General features: G+C 47.8%; 1 protein-coding gene across 1 annotated transcript in view; it reads right to left on the bottom strand.

Moving 5' to 3' along the window:
* The window catches only part of PRKDC (protein kinase, DNA-activated, catalytic subunit), a 118,707-nt gene that overhangs the window by 79,691 nt on the left and 13,804 nt on the right, over positions 1-25,212 (bottom strand). The window contains 18 exon segments of the mRNA XM_032470027.1: positions 1,097-1,196; positions 2,479-2,573; positions 4,704-4,930; positions 7,586-7,693; positions 11,506-11,658; positions 12,273-12,436; positions 14,164-14,254; positions 16,054-16,160; positions 17,937-18,096; positions 18,401-18,520; positions 18,936-19,022; positions 19,653-19,812; positions 20,254-20,369; positions 21,664-21,816; positions 22,926-23,051; positions 23,632-23,681; positions 24,021-24,189; positions 24,637-24,801. Of these exon segments, the coding sequence (XP_032325918.1) occupies positions 1,097-1,196; positions 2,479-2,573; positions 4,704-4,930; positions 7,586-7,693; positions 11,506-11,658; positions 12,273-12,436; positions 14,164-14,254; positions 16,054-16,160; positions 17,937-18,096; positions 18,401-18,520; positions 18,936-19,022; positions 19,653-19,812; positions 20,254-20,369; positions 21,664-21,816; positions 22,926-23,051; positions 23,632-23,681; positions 24,021-24,189; positions 24,637-24,801 (2,351 nt within the window).

The raw sequence follows: 25,212 nt of genomic DNA, 5'->3' as shown, positions 1-25,212 counted from the left end.
ATTCAATTCATTTTTAACATATTATCATTACAATACAATCCAAATGTAAAAAGGCATCCTTTTTTTTCAACTGATGGAAAAATTAAAAAGCATTTCTTAAAAGAACAGCACCCAGTACTTTCACATTTCCTCTTCCATGCACCTGAAAACAAAAGGGGGTTAAGATTTAAAGCAGCGCTTCTGAAGCTGTGGTCCCTGGCAGCAGTATCAGCCGCAGGCCCCGCAGAAAGGCAGGTGCTCACCCCCACCCCACACCTCCTGGAGCTGACTGAGGGCAGGGCCCAGCCAGCTGTGTGGCTTTCCCTTTTTCTACTGTTTCTTGGGGGGCTGGTAATTAGGTTTATTTACTTATTTTAACAGAGGTGCTGGGGACTGAGGCCAGGACCTCGTGCACGCTACTGAGCTGCACTCTTCCCCCGAGCAACCTGTTTTAATGAGACCTCAAGGTAATTCTGATGCCGAAATTTGAGCACAAATGACGTGAAGAGACCCACAAGTCAACGGCAGAATCTGGAGGACTCAGCTGTAAAACCAGAGGGGATGTTAACGCCCAGTCACCAGTCTCCAGCGCCCCTGCAGAGTGACCTGTGGCCAGCAGACACCAGGGCCCCCCAGAGCCCCACGGAGATCGCAGAGGGGCCCGGCGCTCCCCACTGTCTGAGAACAAGGCCCTGCCGGGACAGAAAGGCAGTGAAGACTGGGAATCGCCGGTCACTAACCCAGTCTTGGTTTTGGGTGGCTTCACTTCATAATCCCGTAATTCCACGTGTGTCAAAACCCTACTATTTCATCATTTCAGTTCTTATAGTTCATCAGACTTACTCCGTGACAGTCCATGCATATTTCAGTCAAGCAACTCCACATAGAATTCATATTCAAAATTAGTGCAATAAAATAAACGTTTCAAAACTAATTTTCGTATTGTAGCCACCATTCCAACCAAGATTACACCTTACAGCACCTCCAAACGTCAAGCTTTTTAACAACTTTGGAAAACTGACTCTTCATACTTCCAAAAATTCCTCCCAGATTCTCCTTCAATAACTGGTAACAGTTTTATGTCGGGGAAAAGAAACGGAAAAGGAACATCACATACCGTGGCAGGCGCCGTCTTCTGGCTTGGTTCAGAGAAGTGTGCTTCTTCTGGATGATGCGGCCCAGGTGGTCGACGGCGTCACAGCACTGCTGCGCGGTGCCTGCGCACAACGAGAAGGTGAGCTTCCGGCGAGGGCCAGCGGGCGCACTGACAAAGAGGGTCTATGGGTTTACAGGCCTACTCTTTTAATTAAAGAGATGATTTATTCAAAACAGTCCATACGCTTCCATCCCTCAAAATATGAAATTTAAATAAATGAATTACACTGCATGTCCAAAAACGAAACTCGTACTGAAGACGCACAGAGCGGTACCCGCAGCCCCCACGCGCGGCTCTGCGACCGAGAGGCTTTGCAGGTGTTACGAGACCCACAAAGCAGGCCAGAGCCTGTGTACTTCCATCCATCATATAAGGGGTGCAAGTCCCTCAAGCCCCGCTTCCTCTCACGTAGGTTAAACTATATTACAGCTCAGTGACACGGCTCCTGTAGAGGAGAACGGAAATAAGCAGCAACGCCACCCACAGAGGCCTGGGGCCGCTGAGGGGAGGGGCCTCACACGGCTCATTCTGACCTCTACTACCCAGGGAAAGGGTTCTTTCTATGCTTTTAAAATACGGCAGTGATTTTTAAGAGTAAAGCTTCACTTTCTGAGAAAATTCACATACACATGGTGTCGAGATAAAGTAACTCTTGAGCCACTGACGTCAGGACTGAGTCTTATGCATCTCTGCTCACAGCAGGGCTGCCAGCAGGAAGCACAAGAGAGCTTATTAATCTGTCTGTCTCAGCTGGTGAGAGGGGGCTTCGTGGCCGCTGCTGTGAGGTGTGGACCCGGCCCGACCTACCCACAGACCACGTGGGGACCACCACCCGCCCTGAGACCCAGAGGTATCCCGTAAACACTGTAACTTATCACTCCTCAGCCATGTTAGCCTACTCCTGACTTGGTATTTTAAAATCACGTCTTACATAAGGTCAAAACAGCACAACCTTGCGACGAAACTACTACTTTCTTCGCTGAGGTCAGGAGCGGGCAGGAAGCCCTGACCGCATCTTCGAGGTCACGACCTTCCTCACCTTGTGCAGTCCGCATTTTCAGTCGTGTCACCACAGCCACGGGCCAGCTTCACCGGAGCGTCAGAGAAAACCGCCCCGTGCCCTCGGTGGGGCCCCCCGCCAGGGGCTGAGCTGAGGGACCGCCGGGGCACGTGACGCCTGGGGGAGGAGGCCCAGAGGCCCCACACAAACCGGGTCTGGGAGGGAGGGCACAGTCTCCCTCGCGTTCATCACCCTGGCTGGGGCACAGCACCCCGGGGCCCCGGGAGGAGCTCTCACCCGCCCTTAAGGCAGGCGGGCGGCACACGGCGCGGGCGAGACTTACCCAAGGACTTCTCGTCCGCGTGGGCCAGGGCCAGGCTCTCCATGAATGTGACCAAGGCCTCAAACACAAACTGTTCCACCAGAGCCTCTTCCTCCCTGCAACACAAGGGACGCCGCCTCAGCTGAGAGCGCAGCAAACACGCCTGACGAGGAAGAAGGCCGTGCTGCCAACAAGCGCGCCTCCACTAACCTGTCCTGAAGAGCGGCTCATGTGTTTTCAGACCCCAAACAACCTAAGACGCTTCTCAAAGAAGCAGCTTTGTCCAGAGCAGACCCAGGAGCCCTGGCTTTTTCCCATATAAGCACTTACCTCACCTGCAGTTCCACTCACAGGACGTAACCTTAAAACCGCTGTTCTGACCACACTCCACGCACCTCATTAAAATTGCATGCAGCTGAAAGGAAACCTGGTACCTCATCCACATTCATGTAAAACACAGTAGTTTTGACAGCTCTCCACGTCTCCACAGGCAGTCAGCACCAACAGCAGCACTGGGCCTCTCACAGCCAGACCCGCCGCACGTGGACAGTGACGTCTGCGGCCCGTCCAGCGCAGACGGCTTCTCACGGGGAGGGGGTGCTGCAGCCTGCACACGCTGGGCAGAGCGGCACCCCCACTTCCTGAGGCTCCCTCCTGCGCAGGCCCAGCCCAGCGTGCCGACCGTGCTCTGACTCGGACAGCCGCGGGCAGAAATTAAAGGGCAGTGCACGTCCCTGGACAGCATTTTTCCTCACGTCAGCTGCAGGTCTCCCTCACACATCCCTGGAGGGCTCTGCTTCCCAGGACTAACAAGGGACCTGGTCCACCCAGCTCCTCAGGACGGGCTCCCGTTACTCCCAGGGAAGCGGATGCCAGTCCCTGCTCAGCAGGGTGTCCCAGGATCCTGTCCCGGACAGTGAAGACCCCGACCCACCTCACCCACCGTGCCCACGACCGGCAGCTGCTCTCCAGGACCAGGAGCACAGTGCTCGGGGTGCACACAGGCAACCCAGCCGAAAGGCAAAATGGGAACAAGTGACCTCCAGTAGGAGAACGGTGAGCTCAGGGCAGGGGCGGGTCCAAAATACTGATAATATTCTGTTTCTAACCCTGGGTGCTAAGTGTGCAGGAACTTCTTTCATTTTCATGAGTCTGTAAACTCTACACAGGTTAGGGCTTTCCGTGGAGGTGGGACTGACATACACCACTGCATCAGCTTCAGGTGCGCAACACAGTCCAACATCCACATGTTACAGAACCGTCACCACAGGTGCTCTGGCCAGCGTGAGCCACCACGCACGGTCACACTCGGTCACCGCTGTCCCAGCTGCCACTTCCTGAACCAAGCTATTCTGACTAAACGAGGTCAGGTTCCTCACGACAGGACTCCTCCGCAGTCAGGTACCCCTGCTCAAAAGCCCTGATTTCAGCTGTAAGTTTCACCTTCATCTGTGTGACTGATGAAATATTCCCTACCCCTTTGTCAAATGCCACCTTCAGGAAGGGCGACATCTGGTCTCCCTGCAGCATGCGGCCCCGCAACACTCAGTGAACAGATGCTCCACGAGCTGAGGTCAGGGACCGTCTTTCCCTGGAAGTGAAGCAACCCCTGCACTGGCGTCCTGGCCCCCAGACCCACTGCTGCATGCAGCTGCTGGCAGGTGAACTTAAGGAGCAGTAAGTGTGCCCCTCCCTGCTCCCACCACTGCACAGACTGGGCTCTGGAAGTCCCCTTCACCATGAACTCTGCAGACAGAGGCTCCCGGCCAGTCTCCTCTCGCTCCCACCCAAACCTCACACCCCACAGCCAGGAGCGCACCGCCTTCATTCCTTCCACGTCGTCCTGTCTCTCTCTGCCCTGTCCCCTCCTGAAACGCTCGGGCTGCCTCCCTTGTCCTTTAAGTCCCACCCCAAGTGTAAACAGTACAGGGAGCCCCCCTAAACAATGTGAACTGTGTCAGGAGACCCTGCACTACATCTCCTGCTGTGCTTTCCAGAGTGCGTAGATCCATGTTTGAATGCAGTTCTCAGGACTTCCTGAGCCTCCTGAATGCAAACTGCATTTTGACTCCTTGTTTAATCTCCAGAAAACAGCACAGCACCGAGAACGTCACCACTTAGTAAATGCTTGATACATGAGTACGTGGAATCGTAAACACTGAGCCACTTCACAGAGTCACCACCAAGAACATAAAGACCTTTACACACACACACACACCCCCCCTGCCCCCTGGAGGATCACCCACCGGAACTCCCTGTAGATGCTGTTAAAGGCAAGAGCCGCCCCCAGCCTCCTGAAGGCACTGGGGTGAAGTGCAAAGCTGTACAGTCGCTTGAAAAGTGACTTGGTATTTACTGGGCTGCTCTCCTGCTGCTGTGGTGTTGTCTGCTTAATGGACCATCTGAGGAATTCGTGGACACATCGGCCACAGAAATCTCTTAGAGTGCTGTCAACCGGGTCCACAATTCCATCCTGAAACAAAGCACAAAATGACAACTGAGTGAATATCCCGGTCTGCCTCTGAGCACAAGTGGCACATGTCACGAACACTGCTTCAGAGCCGCTCAGGAAAAGCAGGCGCCAGTCAAAGCAACCTGACTGTCTAGAACCTGGCCTAATAGCCAGCTCCTTCCGACACAGTGGAGACGCTTCCTTTTAAACACATTAAGAAACTGAAAAATCCGTGAAAAAAGGAAGAATACTTTAATTACAAACCACAAAGCAGCCTTTCCCTGAGAAACACAGCTGACTGCACCCTGAGAACGCAGGCTGCTGCCACCTCGTAGCAGCCTTCTCACTGAGGGTAGAGGCTCACGTCCTTGCCGGCCCGGGGAAGCTGTGACGCCAGAGACAAGCCACGCAGAGACGTGGTGGACTCTCACAGAGCTGCTCCACGGGGGCCCATCCCTCAACACCTGGAAAAAGGCTAAGGAAATGTGGATGTTTCTGTTTCCCTCTGAGATGCACGAAGGAGAAGTTTAACCGGACAAGTACGGAGACACTGAAACGGGGGTTCTGACACCCCCAAACCTCTGCAGACAGTGCTCACCGGGACTCAGGAAGGGGGCAGAACCCTGGAACCGGGGGGCGGTGCTGGGGGCCCCTCGGAGCAGTGGCACAGATGTGGGAATCCGGCCCGCGGGGACTGCGGCCATGCCGAGGGTCACACCAGCCCTCGCTTCCCCTCCACCTTTTCTTTCTGCACCTGTCCCGTTTTACACCATCTTTCACCCGACTCCCTGTGAAGTCCTGACTTAAGCTGCCTTCAAGGATCAAAAGCGGAATGGAAACATTAGACGAAATCCATCTGAATGAAATAAGCTGCAAGTTAAATTTAATTAAACGTATCTGTCCCAGGCAGGAGTCACTGGCAGACACTGCAGGGGATTAAACCGCAGGTGCAGTCATGTCACCATCCTGATTTAAAATGTTCAGCAGCGACCACAGCCCAGAGGTGGCATCCAGCAAGGGGTCTCCGAGAGCAGTAGGACTGCTCACAGCCACACACCACTGGGATGCCCAGGACCCACCCGGCAAGCCAGACAGGTGGACGGCAGTGCTACATGCAGCGTCCTGATGCCCAGACTGACACATCTCACCCTAGACTGAACAGAAGGTGAGAGACACTGATTCCAGTGGGAGCCAGCCTGCAAAAACGTGGAATTAAAGGACGTTTGTTTGGACAAACGTGCTATATTTTCCGCTGGGGGTTTTGATTCTGCAGTCGATGCACAACAAACAAAATTACAGGTTGAAGTAACAGCTAAAATCAATTAAGAGGACATTTAAAGAAATCAATTGCAAAGTTATTCCCACAGGTTCAGAAAACTAAAATGTGTGAAAAAATAGGAAGGCCCTGGCTGACCCCACTGCTCCTGCCCTCAGTGTACCTCTGACCAGTCCTAACAGTTCTAAGTCTGCAATCTCAGGATCGTTCTATGCAAACAGAGAGCTGCTATTTCTAGGGGCTGTTAGTTAACTGAATCAGAATGCAGGAGAAAACTGCATGAGCTCAAAAAATTCCCTTTAATCTGAACTATTACACTACAGATAGTAAAAAAAAAAAAAAAAAAAAGAGGATACCGCAACTCACAGACGTCTAAGAACATTCTCATTCCCCTTTCACCCTCCACACCCGCACACACACACTGCCTTAATGCAAGTGAAGCCTGTCAAATCTACAGCCATCTCCCCAAAAAGGAGAGCAAAACAAAAAAAGTGAATTTTTGCTTGCAGATATTCAAAAGCATCACTTAAGTAATGAAATTTGGCATTTTGTTCATTAAAATGCAGTCCCACAAATGCAGTTTGGTGTAGCCACTGTGGAAAACAGTATGGAGATTCTTCAAAAGACTAGGAATAGACTTACCATATGACCCAGAAATCCTGCTCCTGGGCATATGTCCAGAAGGAACCCTGCTTCAAAATAACACCTGCACCCCGGTGTTCATAGTAGCACTATTTACAATAGCCAAGACATGGAAACAGCCTAAATGTCCATCAACAGATGACTGGATAAAGAAGAGGTGGCATATTTATACAATGGAATACTACTCAGCCATAAAAACCGACAACATAACGCCATTTGCAGCAACATGGATGCTCCCTGGAGAATGTCATTCTAAGTAAGCCAGAAAGAGAAAGAAAAATACCATATGAGTTTGCTCATATGTGGAATCTAAAAAAAAAAAAAAAAAAAGAACATAAATATAAAACAGAAACAGATTCATAGACACAGATAACAAGCTTGTGGTTGCCAAGGGGGTGGGGGGTGGGAAGGGACAGACTGGGATTTCAAAATGTAGAATAGATGAACAAGATTATACTGTACAGCACAGGGAAATACATACAAGGTCTACAAGATCTTGCAGTAGCTCACAGCGAAAAAAATGTGACAATGAATGTATGTATATTCCTGTATAACTGAAAAAGTGTGTTCTACAGTGGAATTTGACACAACACTGTAAAACGACCATAACTCAATAAAAAAATGTTTAAAAAAAAAAAAATGGCCCCACAGATTCTCTACAAGGGAGGACGCAGCCCCGCCAAGTGTTCCATCTTGACCCCTGACAGTGAACTTCCGCTCAAGCTGAGTGTGGGTCCAGCAGGACCAACATTACTCACCAGGATCGCTTCCAGCAAGGCAACAGTATCCTGACTCTCAAACTTCTTGTTGTTGGTGAACCAGTGAATCAACTGCATAACCAGAGGTTCAAACAGCTGTCTCGTCACCTGAAGGAACACCACCATCAGAATTTATTTTCTCCACGTTAACTTCGTATCAAACAGAGTTCCACTACACACACGGCAGGAGCAAAATTCAGCGGTAACACCACAGTGGTGTCTCTAGTTAGATTCCGTGATGAACACGTTCCAACTTCTTTCCCTCGCAGGAGTCCAGCAAAGAAAGATATGCATACAAAACCGACGGTTCCTCTAATGAGGAGGATAGCGGGGCAAATGTGCTGGCTGAGACACTCGTCCTGATGAATTCGATCCTGAATGTGCGCAGGAAGGCCTCCAGGACCACAGGCATCATCGTTACTCAATTACGCCCCACTCACACCCTGTGGTGACAACCAAACGCAGGTCACCGTCCACTGCAGACCTCAGAGCTGTCCTGCAGACAGGACACACAGAAGAGGCACCTCTCCTCCCCCTGCCGAAAGGAGGGAGAAAGAGAGCTACTCCTTGGAGATTGGACGGAAGGGACTCTGGGCTCCCACCCCAACCCTCCCAAATGCGCACGGTCCCTCCAGGGCCCAGAGCGCACCAGGGGTCTCTGGCTTTACCACCCACCACGTCTCTCACGCCTGGACAGAAGTCTCGTTATCCTTTTGGACAAGAGGAATTGCCTGGGACAAACGGTTACGCAGCTAATCCTCTCCTCCAGGGAGAATAAAGCATTCCCAGCACAGCTGAAGCAGATCCCCCACCTGTATGCCCCACACATCTCTCAGTCTCATGCACACGGGCCTCCAGGATCCCCAGGAAACCCAGGGGCATTCACATCCCCGCTGGCACCGAGCTCACCCACATCGTGACGACACCAGGTCGACAATCACATGCAACGTATTGGAGCTCACACTAAGCAAGAGTCCTCTTGCAGCCGGATACTTCTCTCCAAAAACTGTCTTTCTAAACTTTGAAGCAATTTTTAGACTGAAAGTGAAAGGAAGAGCCTTACCTTTCAGTTTGGAAGTTCAGCCTGGTCTTAAAGCATCACTTTTTTTCCCCAAAGAAATTAAACTTTTTATTCCTAGTACATAAATTATATATATGTACACACACACCCTCCAGAAATTACAGAAGTGGAGAAAACCATCAACATTCCTACATCCAAAGGGAACCACTGGTAACACTCAGAATCACTGTTAACTTTCAGTATATTTCATTCGTGCACATTTAAATACGTAAATGCACATGTGTGTACAAATAAACGCACACTTTTGTAACCTCTTAACTTTGAGTACTTCTCATATAAACACAAAGGCTCTATCAGTATGTTCATCAGCTGCCTGGTACCTCGCGTATGGATACACTATGATCCAGTCGCCAGGATCCTGTCAGAAACGCAGGCACCCCTAGTTTATGAGTGTCTCACACACACCACTCTGAGCTCCCCCTCCCTGGACAAGGGCTGCTGCCCCCAAGCCTCCACGGCCCACAGCACCATCTGCCAGGACGCGCAGGCCTTTCCCCACGTGCCTGGAAACACCAAACACCGCCAATGTTTAATGTGTTTGACAGCAGCTGCAAACGGTATCTATCATCTGAATTTGAACTTCCCTATTTCCTAAAAAGGTTGAATAACTGAAACGTATTTCTTGGCCATGTCTTCCCTGTTCATCAACTACCTGTTTTTGTTCTTTACCCATTTGCCCATTTTAAAAATCTTATCTTCAGTGAAATGTGACAAAAATTTTCCCCACATTATGTGTATGTCAAAATTGTGGGTTTTGTGCCATTCGGTAGTTTTGAACACTTACAAAGTCAAAACTATCAATACACTAACATTTTTCTTCTATATATCTGCCTCCAATATCTTGTTTGAAAATCTCTCTTCCTGCGAAAATTTATGGAAAGTCGCCTATGATGTAATGGCAACCAAATCCACGCAAGCAGCAGAAATCACATTTTGTACATGAAAGAAAGTGCTTCTGAGTGTCATGATCCTGCTTTTTATCTACCAAACAGTACACGCACACTTGTGAAAACGTGTTTTGCAAAGATCTAGGATACACTCGGCTCTCTCTGCAGAGGGCGAAGCGCCTCTCCCCAGGGGGAAGAGGCTTCACTTTCACCGCCGCGTTTCCACATTAATTAGCACAGCTCATCAGTTAAAAAGACGGTCCCAAGCCGGACGGACACGCCAGAATTCACCACGTTGTAATATCTTTATAGTTGTTTTTCCTACCAAATCTTTCTAATTTGAAATTAATTTTTCCTATGCTAGGCAACTGCACTAATAGTATTTATTAAACGATCCCTTTCTCACTAACTTAAAAAGCCCCTTCGGCGGCCACATGTAGTTTTTACTGTACACAGCTGGTCCCCGTTCCAACTGCCAGCCTCTTCCAGCGACACATCTATGCACCAGTTCAGCCCCATTATGACCAACACGGCTTCGTAACATCTGTCAGGGCAACTCCCTTCAGCTCTCTCCGCTTTCAAAACTGTTCTTGGTTAGGCTCCAGCAACTATTCTTTCAGATTACTCTGTATGTTCAAAATGAAATTAATCCCAGGCTTTTTGCTGGGACAACACCAGATCTACTGAGTTACTTGGGAAAAGCCGACTCCTCAGGTGCACAGCGTATTCATCTCATCCTGGTGAGGCACGCGTGTGCCTGGCACACTGAAGCTCACTTCTTGGCGCTTTATTGCTACACTCTCAATGCTGTTACGAACGGAATACTGTCGACTGTACGTGTTCTCCGGTGGTCGACACTAGCAAGGAGGCGTGTGAGAGCTCTGGCATGCTACAGCCTGTTTTGTAATTCATCAGCCTTACCCTTTATTAATACTTAGATTTACCAGTTAATACTCTGAGCTTTCCAGATTTTTAAAAAATTATAGTCAAAATACTTTTTCCTTCCTTTCTAACGTCCTGGCCCTCAGGGACCTCAGGGCCTGATCAGAGGCCTGGAGACTGACCAGTGTAGGCAGCTGAGTAAACACGTAGGCGGCCGTCCTGAGCATCCACTCCGCACAGGCGCTGCTCCGAGGGGCTGGAGGTGCCTGCGACCAGCCCACCCCATCCCTCCCCAAAGCCCAAGGCAGCTCCAGTGCTGCAGGGCTGGGATGACTGGCTGTGACATTCACGTAACTGTTCTTCGTCATTTTAAAGATAAAACTAAACTATTCCTGGTTTACCAAAACAAACGCCTTTTTGGCTTACACAGAGAGGATCACTGCTTCTGAAATCTGTTTCTGTGACACATTTCCAGTGTCACCCCCAAATACTGTTTAATCACGTTCACCTTAATACACTGCTGGGTTGTATTCACTCCTAGCCACACTGAGGAATTTCCCATTTACATTTTTAAACGAATTTTGTGTTAGATTTCTTTTTTGCATGTGCACCCTGATATCAGGGTTCTGCTAGCTTCATGAAATTAAGTGAGAATTTGACTTTTCCTGGGTCACGGCAGGAATGGAGAATTTAGTCCACAAAGTTTCGAGGAAGAGGCGACTTGCCAACACTCCCCAACTCCGGCCCTGCTCTCCCCTCTCCTTCACTCCTGGGGGACTGTGAGCCCCAACGTGATAGGACCCACAGCAAACTCAGCTTTGGATGCTCAACTCTCAGAAACTTTATCAACAACAGTGATTCTTCCCCCCAAACTCTGTGGTACATATTCAAAAACCGCCAGGCGCTTTGAAGAGTCCCAACCCCAGGTCCTGTCCCTGAGGGGCAGCAGCCAGGCGGCAGGGGTTAAAGATCCCCAGTGGTTCCCAAGTGCAGCCATGAGGAGCTTGAACCAGACTTTTTTTTTTTCCCTACGTTTTGCAACTGTTTCAAATTCAAAACCATGCACTCACCTGATCGACGTCGCACGCCAGTCGGAGCAGCACAGGAAAGGTGCGCTTGTATAGCTGGTACAGCGGAGGTGGGCCCGGGCCGCCGTCAGGCATCTGCGTGGCTTTTCCCAGCATGAACACGACCGTGCTGTGCAGCAGCTCACAGGCCGCGACCTGAAACAGGCCAGGGGCCCAACAAGCCTGAGTCGTCAACGTTCTCTCCACGCGGCCCCTCACAGAGAAACCCCACGCAGCCAGTGCAACACGCTGAAGCAGCACTTATGTGCACTCTGCTCTGTGTCCAGAAGGTGCGAGTGGAGATCTGGGGGATTTACACGCCGGGACCAGGGCAGTCCCGGGTCCCTCCAGCTGCACTGCAGAGCTCCGCTCGCCTGTCAGCGCACTCTCGACCACCACTTCTAGTAACTTTACTTTTAAAGCACAAACTTTGGAAACACACAAACTAAGATACAAACCTGAGACTACCTGTTTCTCATCTCAGGCTGAGGAGATAACAGAGCACAGACTAAAAGTCACCTTTAGACGCCCTTCGCCCTGTGCCCTCTCCTACGAAGGGCTTTGGTACATCAGCGCTCCTCCAGCTTACTCCCTATTGGGACAACCTGCGTTTCACTCCCATTTATCAATGACACAGACTTCTGGTAACAGAATGGTTTCTAATTACTAGACTACACAGAATCCAGAAGTGACGAAGTACGTATCCATGCGTCCTAACAACGCGTCTCACAAGCAGACTCAGACTAGTGAGTGAGGAGGCACAGAAGTACCTTGGTTTGTCTGTCTCCAGCCGAGAGGGCCAGTTCCGTGACTCGAGGCAGGAACAGGTCCAGGTGGACGACAGGCTTCATGTCTGGGAAGGGCACCGCGAAGCTGAGTCTCTTCTCTCGGTCCCACGCCACACACTTCTTCATCACTTCATCGGAGGACGCAGCTGTTCAGAGAGACCAGAAGCGCGTTTTCACTCGGCTGTTAGGGTCACTAGTGAAACCAGCCCTCAGACAGGCACTGACCCGAAGTGGCCACCACACACTACCCCCAAATCTGACTTGAACTAAAATCACTTCTAGACAAGTCTAACAGTCTGGAATGTTTAATTTCTAAGTTCAGTAAAAGCTGCTTATTCTGTGGAAAATGAAAGATGAACAATATTTTAAGTAAACACCTCTTTATAACACTTGTTTTCCTAATAGAGGTTCTAAGTTCCTAAATGCCAAACGTGACCAGTCCACTTTCTATGAAAGTTTAAAAATAAAAGTACAGATAAATTTTTACTAATCAAAAATGGTGATTCCAATCAAAAGCAATCTAAAAATATCCAAGTATTAAGAATACAAGATATAAAAAAGATAACTTTGAATTCCTGACACAACGATTAATTAATATTAGAGTGTCGTTAGATTCTGTTTCAAAAAATGGGAGACTCACAGACACAGAAAATAAACTATGGTTACCAAAGAGGAAAGAGGGGTGAGGGAGGGCTAAATTAGGAGTTTGGGATTAGCAGATACAAACTACTATATATAAAAAAGATAAACAACAGGGACCCACTGTACAGCACAGGGAACTGTATTCAATATCTTATAATAACCTATAATGGACAAGAATGTGAAAAAGAACAGATACACATATGTGTGTATAACTGAATCACTCTGCTATTCACCTGAAACTAACACATTATAGACAACTGTACTGCAATTAAAAATTCAAAAAACGAAACCAAAACAAAAATTTTAAAACTAACTTCAATAAATGCTTGTCCTTGTACAGGGGAAAATGTTATCAGGGACTAGAAAGCTTGCACATCGTGTCTAACGATGAGGTAAGGAACAGCCGCCAGCCCCAGCAGGAGGTTCTGGCGGAGCGCTCGTGACGCAGTAACGCTGCTTTGTCATTCGACTACTGATGATGAGGATGCCACTGGAAAGTCAAGATGTGCGACTCCAGGTTGACGAGGACAGCAGACAGTGTCACTGCGCACAGGCTGACCTGTGTCGGGGGCCGCGCTCCAACAGCGGGAACATGCCGCCATCTCACTCCCACTGCACGCACCCCTCTCTCCTCTCCCGCTCACAACAATCCCCAAAAGAATGCAATGAGCACCACACTTATTTTATATGTTTTTGTGTTCTCATTTATTTTGTAAACTCATTTCCAATTTAGTTATATTGCCAGCTTTGCTATGATTTATGGTTACAACTTCTTTATTTTAGATACATATTTCTAGCTGCTTGAAAATGCTCTGATTAATGTAGACTGATACATTTCAAAATTAAAATGCTATTTTCTTGGCAAAAAAAAGTTAATGTATGTAAAGTGTTTACCACAGTGTCTGCCAAATGATATTCAATAACTGTTAAAGGTTGCTATAACAATGAAAAGTTTCTGAAGATTAAATTAAAAACTGCCTATTGGCACATAACAGGTACTTGGTAAAAAAAAAAAAAAAAAATTAAGGAAAAGACGCTAGAGCACTCCCATGAGCTGACAGCACTGTGGCGTGTGGACGGACCTCGCAGGCTGCAGGGCACAGTCAAAGCGTTCCTCGAGGCAAAATATGACTCTTTGTAATCTTACTTGAAAACACAAACATGAGAATATGCATCCACATGGCAGTACAAATACATCTACAGGGGTCAACTTATTTTCAGGAAAGGTTACCTGTTATGAGGTTTTTGTTTATTTGTCCTCCGAGACAGCCGAGCATTTGTACGACTCTAACCCTTATCTCTTCTGAGGACAGTGCTTCATTCTGCAAAGGGAACAAACGCACACACATGGTGACGACCGAGTTAAAAATTACAGTCATGACATGAAAGAAAACGACTCAGGATCCTCACACCCTGCACGGCACTGCGGTTAACTCGGCTGCAAATTCATGAAAGGAAGCCGCATCTCTTCCAGCAGTGCACTCAGACATCTGTTTCTTAGGCCAGCGGTTCCAAGTTTTGGCAGAACGCTTTAAAAAATACTGAGGGTCCCCAGAGAGCTTTTGTTTACATGGGTGGTATTTACGAGTATTTAGCACATTAGGAGTGAAAACTTAGATGTTAAATAGTTATCATTTTATTAAAAAATACTAAATCCAGTTACATGTTACAAATGACATACTTTTAGGAAAAGTAACTGTATTTCCCAAATAAACAACCTCAGGCAAGTGGCAGTTTCACAATTTCACACTTGTGACAGACTTGTGGCTGCAGCTGGAAAAGGAGTGTTTTAATTGTCTTTCTAGGTAACCGTGGTTTCTCCAACACAGCTCCCGACCTGAACAAGCAGTAGTGCCCAAAAGCTCAGTTACGGTGCAGAGTCAGTGCATCTGTGCAGTTTACTGCGTGAGGACCCACCGGTCTGTCTTGCACTGAGTGGGTCTCTATCCCACGTGTGACCAGGGGGCATGACGTCCTGCTCATCTCAACACCCTGCTTCACCAGGTTACGCGGCTTCTCCGGGTGCTGCCACGCTTCGGTGTACGCGCGAAAAGATCACACGTGGTAAGCACCGAGATGCTGTTAAGCGCGTGGTGAGCGTTACAGGATTTTAATTTCCATGTAAAAGCCTTAATTTTACCACTGGCAACAAATGTTCTCAGATGTTTTCTTTCAAGTGAGGCTCACTCTCAAGCCCTTTATTTTACAGAAAACGTCTGCCAGGTCCTGAACAGCGGCATCTATCTGACTCCCCCATCACAAGAGTGGTGCTGAGGAAAAGGGCTGCCAGGCTCCCGGCTCAGAGCACCCCAAGCCCAGCACCCCCCCGCTCCGTCACGTCACGCAGGAGGTGCGGACGCCTGCGCGCCGGGGCCCAGGTTTAACGAGGTGCGAAGGGTCCAACAGCACCACCCACACCGCACAGTGCACACGTCACCAGTGACAGCAGCGCCGGCCCTGCCCTGGGACCCAGGGCCACAGCGAGACCCCTGTCCTGGGGGCGGGGTCCTGTGTTTGCAAAGAGACGCACAACCTGGAGACATGCCCTCCAACTGCCCTGCTTCTCTTACATGTGACAAAACAGCAGAAAACTTTCAGACAGAAGCGTCTCTCGTCTCGGTCGGGCCTCCCGATCAAAGCTGCCCACCGGGCAGGGGGAGACGCTCCCCTAGCCTGCAGTGTCAGTTCTGCACACCAAGGTCTTCACAGCTCGTTCCTCACAGCACGCCTGAGAGAGGAACTGTCCCCGCACGAGTTCAGTTTTCTCTGTTTACATCACTTTCGCCGCATCTAGAACACCGCTCCTACGCGGTTACCACTGAAAAACCCAGCTGCCAAGAGCTTCCCTTGACAGAACGACGTACTTCAGAGCTCACCAGTGAGTGAGCACCTCAGACACCCACAACAGCGCTGCACCAACAAGGAAGCAAGACCAAGACAACAACCAGTTGCCCCAGCCCACATTTTTATTGCTAAATATACACTGAAATTACTTCTAGACTGTATCCCAATTTAACTGTAAGAATAACTAACACTTTAAATGAAGAATTTTAATTTTCACACGCATGAGCATCTGACCTCTGCATCACTGAAGGTGGAGAAAATACAAGGGGTTTCTTACTGACGAAACGTTCTTTGTCCTCTTCAGATGCTTCAGCACATCTTTGTCAAACCCTCTCTGGGCGGCCCGAGAAAGTGCTGCCACTTCCCAGCTATGCCTGGTCTCATCTGCCAACAAAACAAAACAAAAGCCCATTGTAAACAGCACCATTCATTTACTTGATGAACACAAGGGAACACACTGCCATACAGACATTAAAATCCGAATTTAAATTACAATTGAAAATAAAACTCCTAGAGCGAAAAACATTAATAGTGGTTGTCTCAGTTCTAAACACCACTGTTGACTAAAAGAAACATGGCTCCTTGGAGCAGGGGCTGATGCCCAAGACCAGGCAGGCGGGACTGAGGAAAGGCTGGCAAGGGGGCCGCCCAGGGGAGCGAGGCCGCTCCCACCGCTCACCCACAGGTCAGATCTGGGACAAGCTGAGCTCCAAAGTCAGAGAGAGCAGAGAAGGATTAGACCTGCTGAAAAGGGAAGAAGCCACACGTCCCTACTAACATAAAGAAATAAACAGGTGAAAAAGTTATTCCTCTAGGCGGAGGGCCAACTAGGTGAGGCTGATGGTGCTGGAAAAACCACGACTTTGCCACTTTGACAGTAATAATCGATTCGGAGGAATCACCGAAGGACAGTAAAATTATCACAGTGAGAGTTCCATGAGGAATAAGAACATTCACAGTGTAGCTTCCATTAAACTTTCTTAAAAAGAATCAAAACCTTTTACAGAATCTACAAATACAAAAGTTTTCTTTCCAGAGCCAAAACTGGACGCCACCACCTGAGTGGTGTGTGGGGATCGTGAAGTCCCATCGGAATTAACAGCCACGCGACCACCAGACCAGGGTGCCGAGATGCAGACTGACCCACGCCTCCCTCTCTCTCTCTAATTATCTGAGCGCACATGTTCAACAGACAAATCCTCTGCTGAGAATTGCGGTAATCAACTTAACTTAAAAGAAATACAAATCTTTTCAATGAGCCAACTGACAGACTAAATTCATAAGCTACAGACATCAACTAGCTGGCATTTCTGTCTCTGAACAACACTTGCTATTCCTATCCCAAAGCTGACTCTTCCTTCATGAAATCTGAGTATGTACCAAGGTGTGGTAAAAACCAGACCCTGAGTGCAGCTGTCACGTACTTTTCACTTACGGTTTCCAAACCAACAGGATTTAAACTGGACAACAAAATAATGATTTACACAGATGAAACTTCACAAACTGACACTCGACTTCCTACTGTGATGACAGAAACACGCAAGTTCTCACCAGCACTCAGCGTCCTTCTCCAGTGGACCCTGCTTTGTGCTCCAACTAACCACAATGTCCGCTGCGCTCTGGTCAAGCAGTTCCTGCCCCTCGCTCTACGTACTACTTTTCTTGACTTGGCCAGACGAGTTTTTTTTAACCTTTCCCCACCCCTATTTCTCGCGTGCCTGTTCTTCTTAATCAACATTAGCGCTTCACCAGTTACATTTGAAAACCAATAAAAATCAGGTGAGATTAGGTCAAAATATAAAATTACTATTGGATTTCCTTATAGTTTCAATCCCAGCTTGACACATTAAACAAAAGGTTTTTCGCAAGGCAGTACGTTAGGATCTATAAGGAGTGCGAGATACTTAAGGCAGAGTTATTACCCTTGAAGATTTTATAAATCTTGGTAGGACGTAAGTGAGTAAAATAAAAAGCAGGTTTAATACCTCAGTTATACCTCCTATGTCCCAATCACACTGAAATGAACTGGGAGGCCACAGAAACCCAACCAGACGTATCCTGAATGTGCCGGACTCAAGTCACGAAGGAACAAATACACAGTCCCAGGAGTCACGACACCAGCCATTCTAAGACGCATGTCACAGCTCCTCCAAACCTTACCTGATGAGGCTGAAGTTTTGAGATACCCATCAAGGCTGGGCAGAATGTCCTTATAATAGGGCTGAATCACATGTCTGCAGATGCGGCCTGACCACTCCTCTAGCGCGTTCAGGCCTACTTCCGCCAACGGGGTATGGCTCAGGCCCAGTTTAAAAGCCATCTGTATGGTAGCACAAAAAAGTAATGAAACGCAGGGAATTTAAGACCAGTTGTCTCTAATGAGAAGTCTTTCCTCTGCCAGAACCCAGACAGGCTGGAGGGCAGGTGCCTGACGGCTGGTGCCACCACACGCCCACCGCACGGGGCAGGCTGGTCCCACAGCCCTCCGCTCCAAGCACCCTGCCAGCGTCCCGTGGCAGCAGCAGACCCTGAACCAGGGAGCCTGGCAGGAGAGTGCCCACTGTGACAGCCACAGGAAATTTCCAAGCTTTCTAGGAAGTGCTTTCCGCGTGGGACACACCCACCTGCAACGCGGGGACATAGGCTCTGATGTCGAGTTCAATGATGTTGTATGGCAGGGACAGGACAAAGGTCAAGCAGGAAGCCAGGAGTTCATCCTTGTACTGCTTCATTCTAACTGACACCTTTGCAAGAAAGGAGACAGGAGCTGAGCTGTGCACCTGAATATGGCCTGCAATTCTCAGTCTTCTCAAATACAAAAAAATAATCACGCAGCCTTATCTGACGCGGCCACGTTCGTTTGAAAACGAAGTACTCGTCTCAGGGAAGTTCATCTGTTGAGTTATTAACTCCCATCATGTGGAAAAGCTAAAGGATCTATTAGCTTTGAGTTGTCATCACTCGAATTATTTTGAGAAAACTCAGGGGACTTTGAAGCACAGTGATTTACTCTATTAATGTTTTTTAATCCCTTAATCCCCATGCGGATTAAGCAAACCAATTTTTAAGTAATTAGACCATTTATAATCACCAGGATTTTTTCCAACATACATTCATTTTTAAATAGCCCATGATAACACTGGATAAATTTAAAATTACCTCTTTACCAAATTTTGCAAACAAAGCGAAGCAAGAACACTTTTCTGGGTGCTCAGGAGACTGCTTCTGACTCCTCAGACCAACTCCCTGTCAAATAAAACAGTGAATTAGTTCAGTGAACGGTAACCAGGTAGTTCTGGGTCCTGATCTGGCAATTCCCAGCCTTCCTTCTGAGGGGACCCCACTTTCACTCTACAGAGAGGGCCTCGAGCAGAGGGGAAGGGAAATCAGCCCTGAAAACACTTCAGGCAGAGGCCAGAGAGAAACCAGCCTGAGGTGGAAGGTGCTGGCTGATCAAAGCAGGAGCTTAAGTCCACGCCCCACTCCCCCAACCGCTCAGCACACCTGGGAGCTGAGACGCCTGCTCACTGCTCACCACCAGAGCCCCCAGGGGCCCAGGGCACAGGCCACTGAGCCTTCCAACTAGATGAGCCTGGAGAGGACATAAGACTTCCCCAGGGAGGCTTGGGATGCTGGCCCTGGCACCAGCATCTAACACACTTAACCAAGTGCTTTTAATCAGAACAGAAAAACGCTTAGTTAACTGTTTAAATCATCCAGTTGCCACTCACATCATCAGTTTTTAAAAATACAGGTAATAAAATAAGTAGATTTTAAAACCGCAATATGCTATACCCTCATATCTCATAATGCACGCACACACTCGTGCAAACTAAGAAATACAGGAATGTTCAATGTCTCCCCAGAAACACTCACCTCAAAATATTTTATTTTCTTGGCATTTCTCACAGCAATAGAAAGCAATTTATAGAAACCACTAATGAGCGGCAGCCGTGTGGACTGCAGAATTAATTCATACGTAAAGGAGCACACCCACGGCCCAAAAAACTCTACGTGTTTTTCAGGAAGAATCTCTCTGTAAAAACAGATTTAAAGCTTAATGTAGAAATTCTCATACTATTTTCATTCAGCTTTGAAATTATAAAGGACATAATCAAAACAAAATCATAATGGGGGGGAGGGTACAGATCAGGGTTAGAGCGGGTGCTTAGCATGCACCAGGTCCTGGGTTCAATTCCCAGTACCTGCATCTAAAAGGAAAAATCATAACCTATGAATCCATTATAGAGCATTTTCAGGTGTATCCATATTCCTTACTTTTACTACCTAAAGATCTTTAAATATATTTTTTAAAAAGGTAAATTTGCTACATTTAGATATATTTTAAAGTTTCATATAAGCGATTTCATATTTAAGTCCTACTAATTCATTTCTTACATCTACACAAGTGATTTTCCCATTTTATAGCCAATAATTGATCACTTCCACTCTTAAACGAATCGAATGTTTTAAATACCTGCAAAATTCCACCAGGTTGATGAAGGCTGAGAAGTCTTTAGGTTTAGCAGGATGCAAGTTTGCTGCTGGATCTGAAGTTGGGACCACCCACATCCCAGGAGCTGCACTGCCAATCTGTGAAAGTAGTTGCACCAAAGAAACACTGCATGAGTCTCTCACCGGGGGATCTGCAGGCCCAGGGCCGGGGTTAAGAGGATGGGACACAGAAGCGAGGAGGTGGAGACGGCCCAGCAGCACAGTGGACAAGAACAGTGGCCTGCAGACCACAGCACAGGAGAGCGGGGATGCAACACAGAGAAAGGAAGGTGCAGACACAGAAAGACGACAGGGCTACAGTTTCTCAAAGGAGCTGCAGGGACCGGATGGAGGACCTGGACGCTCCAGACCAAGAAGCAGAGGAGCAGCCACCATAATTAATGGTGGTGGTACACGCACACCAGGGTCAGGTCTGTTTCAGATTCCGGTGGAAACGCTGACCAAGCAGTCAGGCTCGCAGCTGAAGGGGACAAGGCTCGAGTGGGAAAGGATGACACAGTGGACAGCTGACCCTCTGCAGAGGAACCAAGAACGCGCCCAGGGAGCAGGAGACACAGACGCAGGTGTGGGGCCAACAGCCCAGGTGAGACCCTCTGGGCGTGTCTGTTAATGACATGATTTTTAAGGTGCATAAACAAAATGCACCCAGAGCAGCAGAACACACACCGGCGTCCCCGTCACCCGTCACCTGTGTAGACACAGGACATGACAAGTGCAGCAGCGTGGACATGGCAAAGAACCCTCCTCTGTCCCCGCACCCCCTTAACCGCAAGGTTCTGGGCAGGGCAGTGGATGACACGCACTATCACAGACACGCAAACCCACTCCAGAGCCAGCGGACCCCAAAGCAGCCTGCGTGTTCTCCACGGAGCCCACACCCTGGCCTGTTACTCAGACCCCTCAGAGCAGACAGAGGCTCCGCGTGGCAGCCTCACGCCAGGTCTGACCTCTGCCCCAGGCCAGGAAAGCAGTGCAGAACGTCTGCGCCTCTGCCCACAGCCCCCGCCTCAAGCACAGAGCCTGGCATCTCCTTGGCCATAAACCAGAGGAGGCCCAGGTTTCCCGCCTTCCACAAAAAGCCGCCTGTACACTAAACAAGACCGGACCCTTGACTCTTGCTTGGGATGAGAAACTACCCTCGTGACAACTTTTCCAGAAGATTTTGCTTTAACTTATTAAACACATAAATCACTTCTGAACAATCTAGGAGATAATGTTTTCTACACTTCAGGCTATTCATCTGAAAAGCATCGACGACACGTATCAACACCAAAGAAGCCAATTTCCTGTTTACAAATGTGCTATTTGCCCCAAACACTGCAGCAGAGAGTTGGTATAATGATGATGCAAGTTATTCATTGACAAATCTAACCTCTTGTTCCCCGATGGTCTGCTTTTCTAGCGTAAGATCCAATTTCTCAATAATCTTCAAAACTGACTTTATAAATTCATCATATAGCAAACGACTCAGACTTTGAAGGGAGGAATTCAGAGAGAGAAATGCTTCATCTGCTAAAAAAGAATCCTTTAAAAGTAAAGAAAAACAGTAAATTTCAAAATGTTGTACAAAAAAGAATCAGTATAGGTATCATGGTTCATTCAGATGCACATGGGTACTTAACATCATGGCAACGTCTGTGCAAACCAAAGCAGCAAAATGCAGAAACCTCCCCCAACTCCCGGGACAGCGCCACACAGACACAGCCCAGGCGCGGAACGCACACTAAGTACGAAGGAGCAGGTGAGGTGCAGGCCAGTGCTCGTCAAAGAACTCACCCCAATGAGCGTGTGTGTCTGTGCGTACACACGTCTGTGTGCGACACACGGACATATGCTGAAGCTTGTGCAAATGCACATGCAGTGCACATATGCACAACCACACATGCACATACACATGGGTAAATGTCCATCCATCCTCAGAATGGATTTAAAAGTACTAAATCTATTATTTAAAAGTAAAATACTCTACTGTTCCAAAAACAAAGCCCTCGTATCTAATAACACATGTAAGAAAGAAATACTTTAGGTAAACCATTAACGTTGATCTACCATTCTACCTCAGTAAAAAAAAAAAACCCTGCAATTTTCACAGGACAGGATGTCTGATTTGCTGACAACGTGCTTCTCCTGGGCATCACTCCCTGGTCATGACCTGGCCCACAGCAGGTGCACCTGGAGGCAGGAGCCGCACTCTCGCCCCGGGGAACAGTCGCTGTGCACCAGCCCCTGCACGCCCGTCAGCCAGCTGGCTTCTCTCTAACCGTTACAGAGAGCGCAGCTCCCCCATGGTGGTCACACTGCCCCGCTTCTGCCACCCCCCAGCTGGCCTGTCAGAAAGAACAACCCAGCATCAGCTGCTTCTTAAGCTAAAATAAGGACTCAGCTACAGGAATTAATTTTAAGTAGGTGCTATGATTTTGTTCCTTTTAATTGATTTTTTCCAGTCTCACTTTATCCTAACTTAATACTGTTTTAATTTTTCATTACCTGAAGTTCTTTTAAAAAAAAAAAAAAAAACTACTGGAAGTTAGTAACATGTACTTCTGAAAGAGTTGAGTCTGCAAAGTGCACGACTACGGAGACCAGCAAAGAGGGGCCAGGGCACCTCTCTGGCTTTACAACTGTCATTTTTACCGTCATCTGGTCACAGCTCAGGAGACTTCTAACAAGGCCCACGTAGTCCTTGCACATGGACACTTTCCACTTGCCAGTTCTAACTTCCCCCGACGCACGGTCATCTTCAGACTCAAGCTCAGCACCCTGGTGGGAGGACAGACACCCAAGCTGACGCTGGGGCTCTGATTTTCAGAGTTCTCCGAGCTACAACAGCCACCAGCCAGGGACTTCAACTTGACTGAGTAATGAAGACAGCACACTGTGAAGGCATACTGAAAAAGCTGGAAAAAAGTCATGATTTTTCTAGCCTGGACTAACATGTACTAACAAATGTTTCAAAACACTGCCCCAGGCCTGTGTTATAAAAAAATCAATCTCACTTTCTCACACAGAACCCTGTCTCATCCTATTTCCTGTCACTTTAAGCACCTAAGACTTGCCTTCCATCATGTGCCCAAGTATACTGTCCTAGACTTTCAAGAGGAAATCTTCCTTTTCATAAAAGTGTGTCTGTAACAGTAAGGTTATGTTTAAGGATGTTTCAACACGTAGACGTTTATTCACTTGAAAAAGTTCATAGATACGACGTCCTACACGCTCCAAAATGTAAAGCACAGCTAATAAATAAAAGGGCAACTTCTGCATGTTCACAAACAGCAAAGTCCAACATCTCTAACCTTCCAGACAGCAAAAGACTAATTTTCAAATTATAGGTTCAGTTTACCTTTTGAAGGATCACAGGTTTAGAGCATATTCTGATTAAACCCTGATGCACTAAAAAAAAGAAAATAGAAACAAAATTGAAAGAAACACTGAAAAATACAACCACTCAACAAAATTGAGTCATTTTTAAAATTTAACTTACTTCTCAATTTTCTCCTACATTTGTTAATATCTGTAGTTTTAAATTTTAGACTGTTAGGGCTCAAAACCAAAAGGCAGAGAAAAAACTTTTTTTGAAAAGGACAGAAATGGAGATCTTGGTCCACCAAAACATCAGGAGTCCAAAGATACAAAAGAACTTGACAGCCAGATGTTTTTTATCTACATCACACAGTATGTTACGTATTCATCATTCATCACCATAAAAACAAGAATGCATTCCGAACTTACCCACAGTGCTAATGCAATTCCAGAGAACGGGTCCCTTCTCTGCTAAGGCCAGGAAAACTTTCACTATGGCTTTGCAGCACACCGACTGCATCTTTGGACTATATTGTGGGAAGCTGTCTATCTGCACGACCACGAGATGTTCCAGAACAGGGATATGGACCTCAGGAACCTACCAGAAATGAATGCAGACTAGCCGTCAGAGGAGGGGATAAAAACAGGGGCAAGACAAATAGGGTCAAAATAACGCAACTAGACACACGTCAGAGAAATGATAAACCTGGCTGATGATCTAATCTACTGGTATTGGCTTACCATTCATTGTTGTGATTGCCTAAAAAAATCAGAGTAAAACTGAGTGATACTTTGGGTGCAATTCTATCCCAAGCAGCAATCAATCTTTTAGAAAGATTTTTAAAAGTAACAAACAATTATTCCCAGCTTTGGGAACAAGAAGTAAAGTTTCATGACAAAAATTGTACCAATACAAAATACTAATGAAAACTGTCACCAGTGAAGCCTGAAATGAAGGTATGTAACTGCCCTGCGCCTCACAATGTCTGAGAGGCTGAGATGGAGGAGTTAACACTGTCCTCCTTGAGCGAACTCCCTCACTCACTGTGTCAAGGTGACGCAGGACGCTGGCGATGGACTGCAGGAAACTGGGCATCTGGTACACGTGGTCCTCAGCAGTCTCCGCCTCAGTGAGGAACAGCTGCTTGCAGCGCTGAATGAGCTCCACGTACATGAAGTCAACGTCCTGTGCGTTTACAGCCTTGCATGGCTTTAGGAAACGGAAAACCATGCTGACCGATTTCACCAACATCAAGTAATGATACTTAAGGTGTGTTAAGCCACATTATCATAGACTAAACATCAACAAGCTTTTTAATGGTGAAAAAATACAGTGCATCTTATAAAGATGCTTTGAAAATAACCTATAAATACATTCTAAATATTTAACAGCACACAAAACATCTGGAGATCATCACCAGAACTCTAGGCACCGGGCAGACGGAAGTGATCAGACCAATGAGGCGCCGTCCCTACCCCGGGAGGCCGGTCGCCCAGAGAAGGGACAGAACCAAACCCCAACTGGGACAGGCCACCACACCACGTGGCATCAGCACCCAGAGCCACCTTCCTAACTCACAGATCTGGCTGCACCGCCCACTGCCCAGCTGCAGGTGTCCAG

This window comes from Camelus ferus, chromosome 29 (genome assembly GCF_009834535.1).
Source record: "Camelus ferus isolate YT-003-E chromosome 29, BCGSAC_Cfer_1.0, whole genome shotgun sequence".
Classification (NCBI taxonomy): domain Eukaryota; kingdom Metazoa; phylum Chordata; class Mammalia; order Artiodactyla; family Camelidae; genus Camelus; species Camelus ferus.
This window is presented reverse-complemented; position numbering and strand designations above follow the sequence as displayed.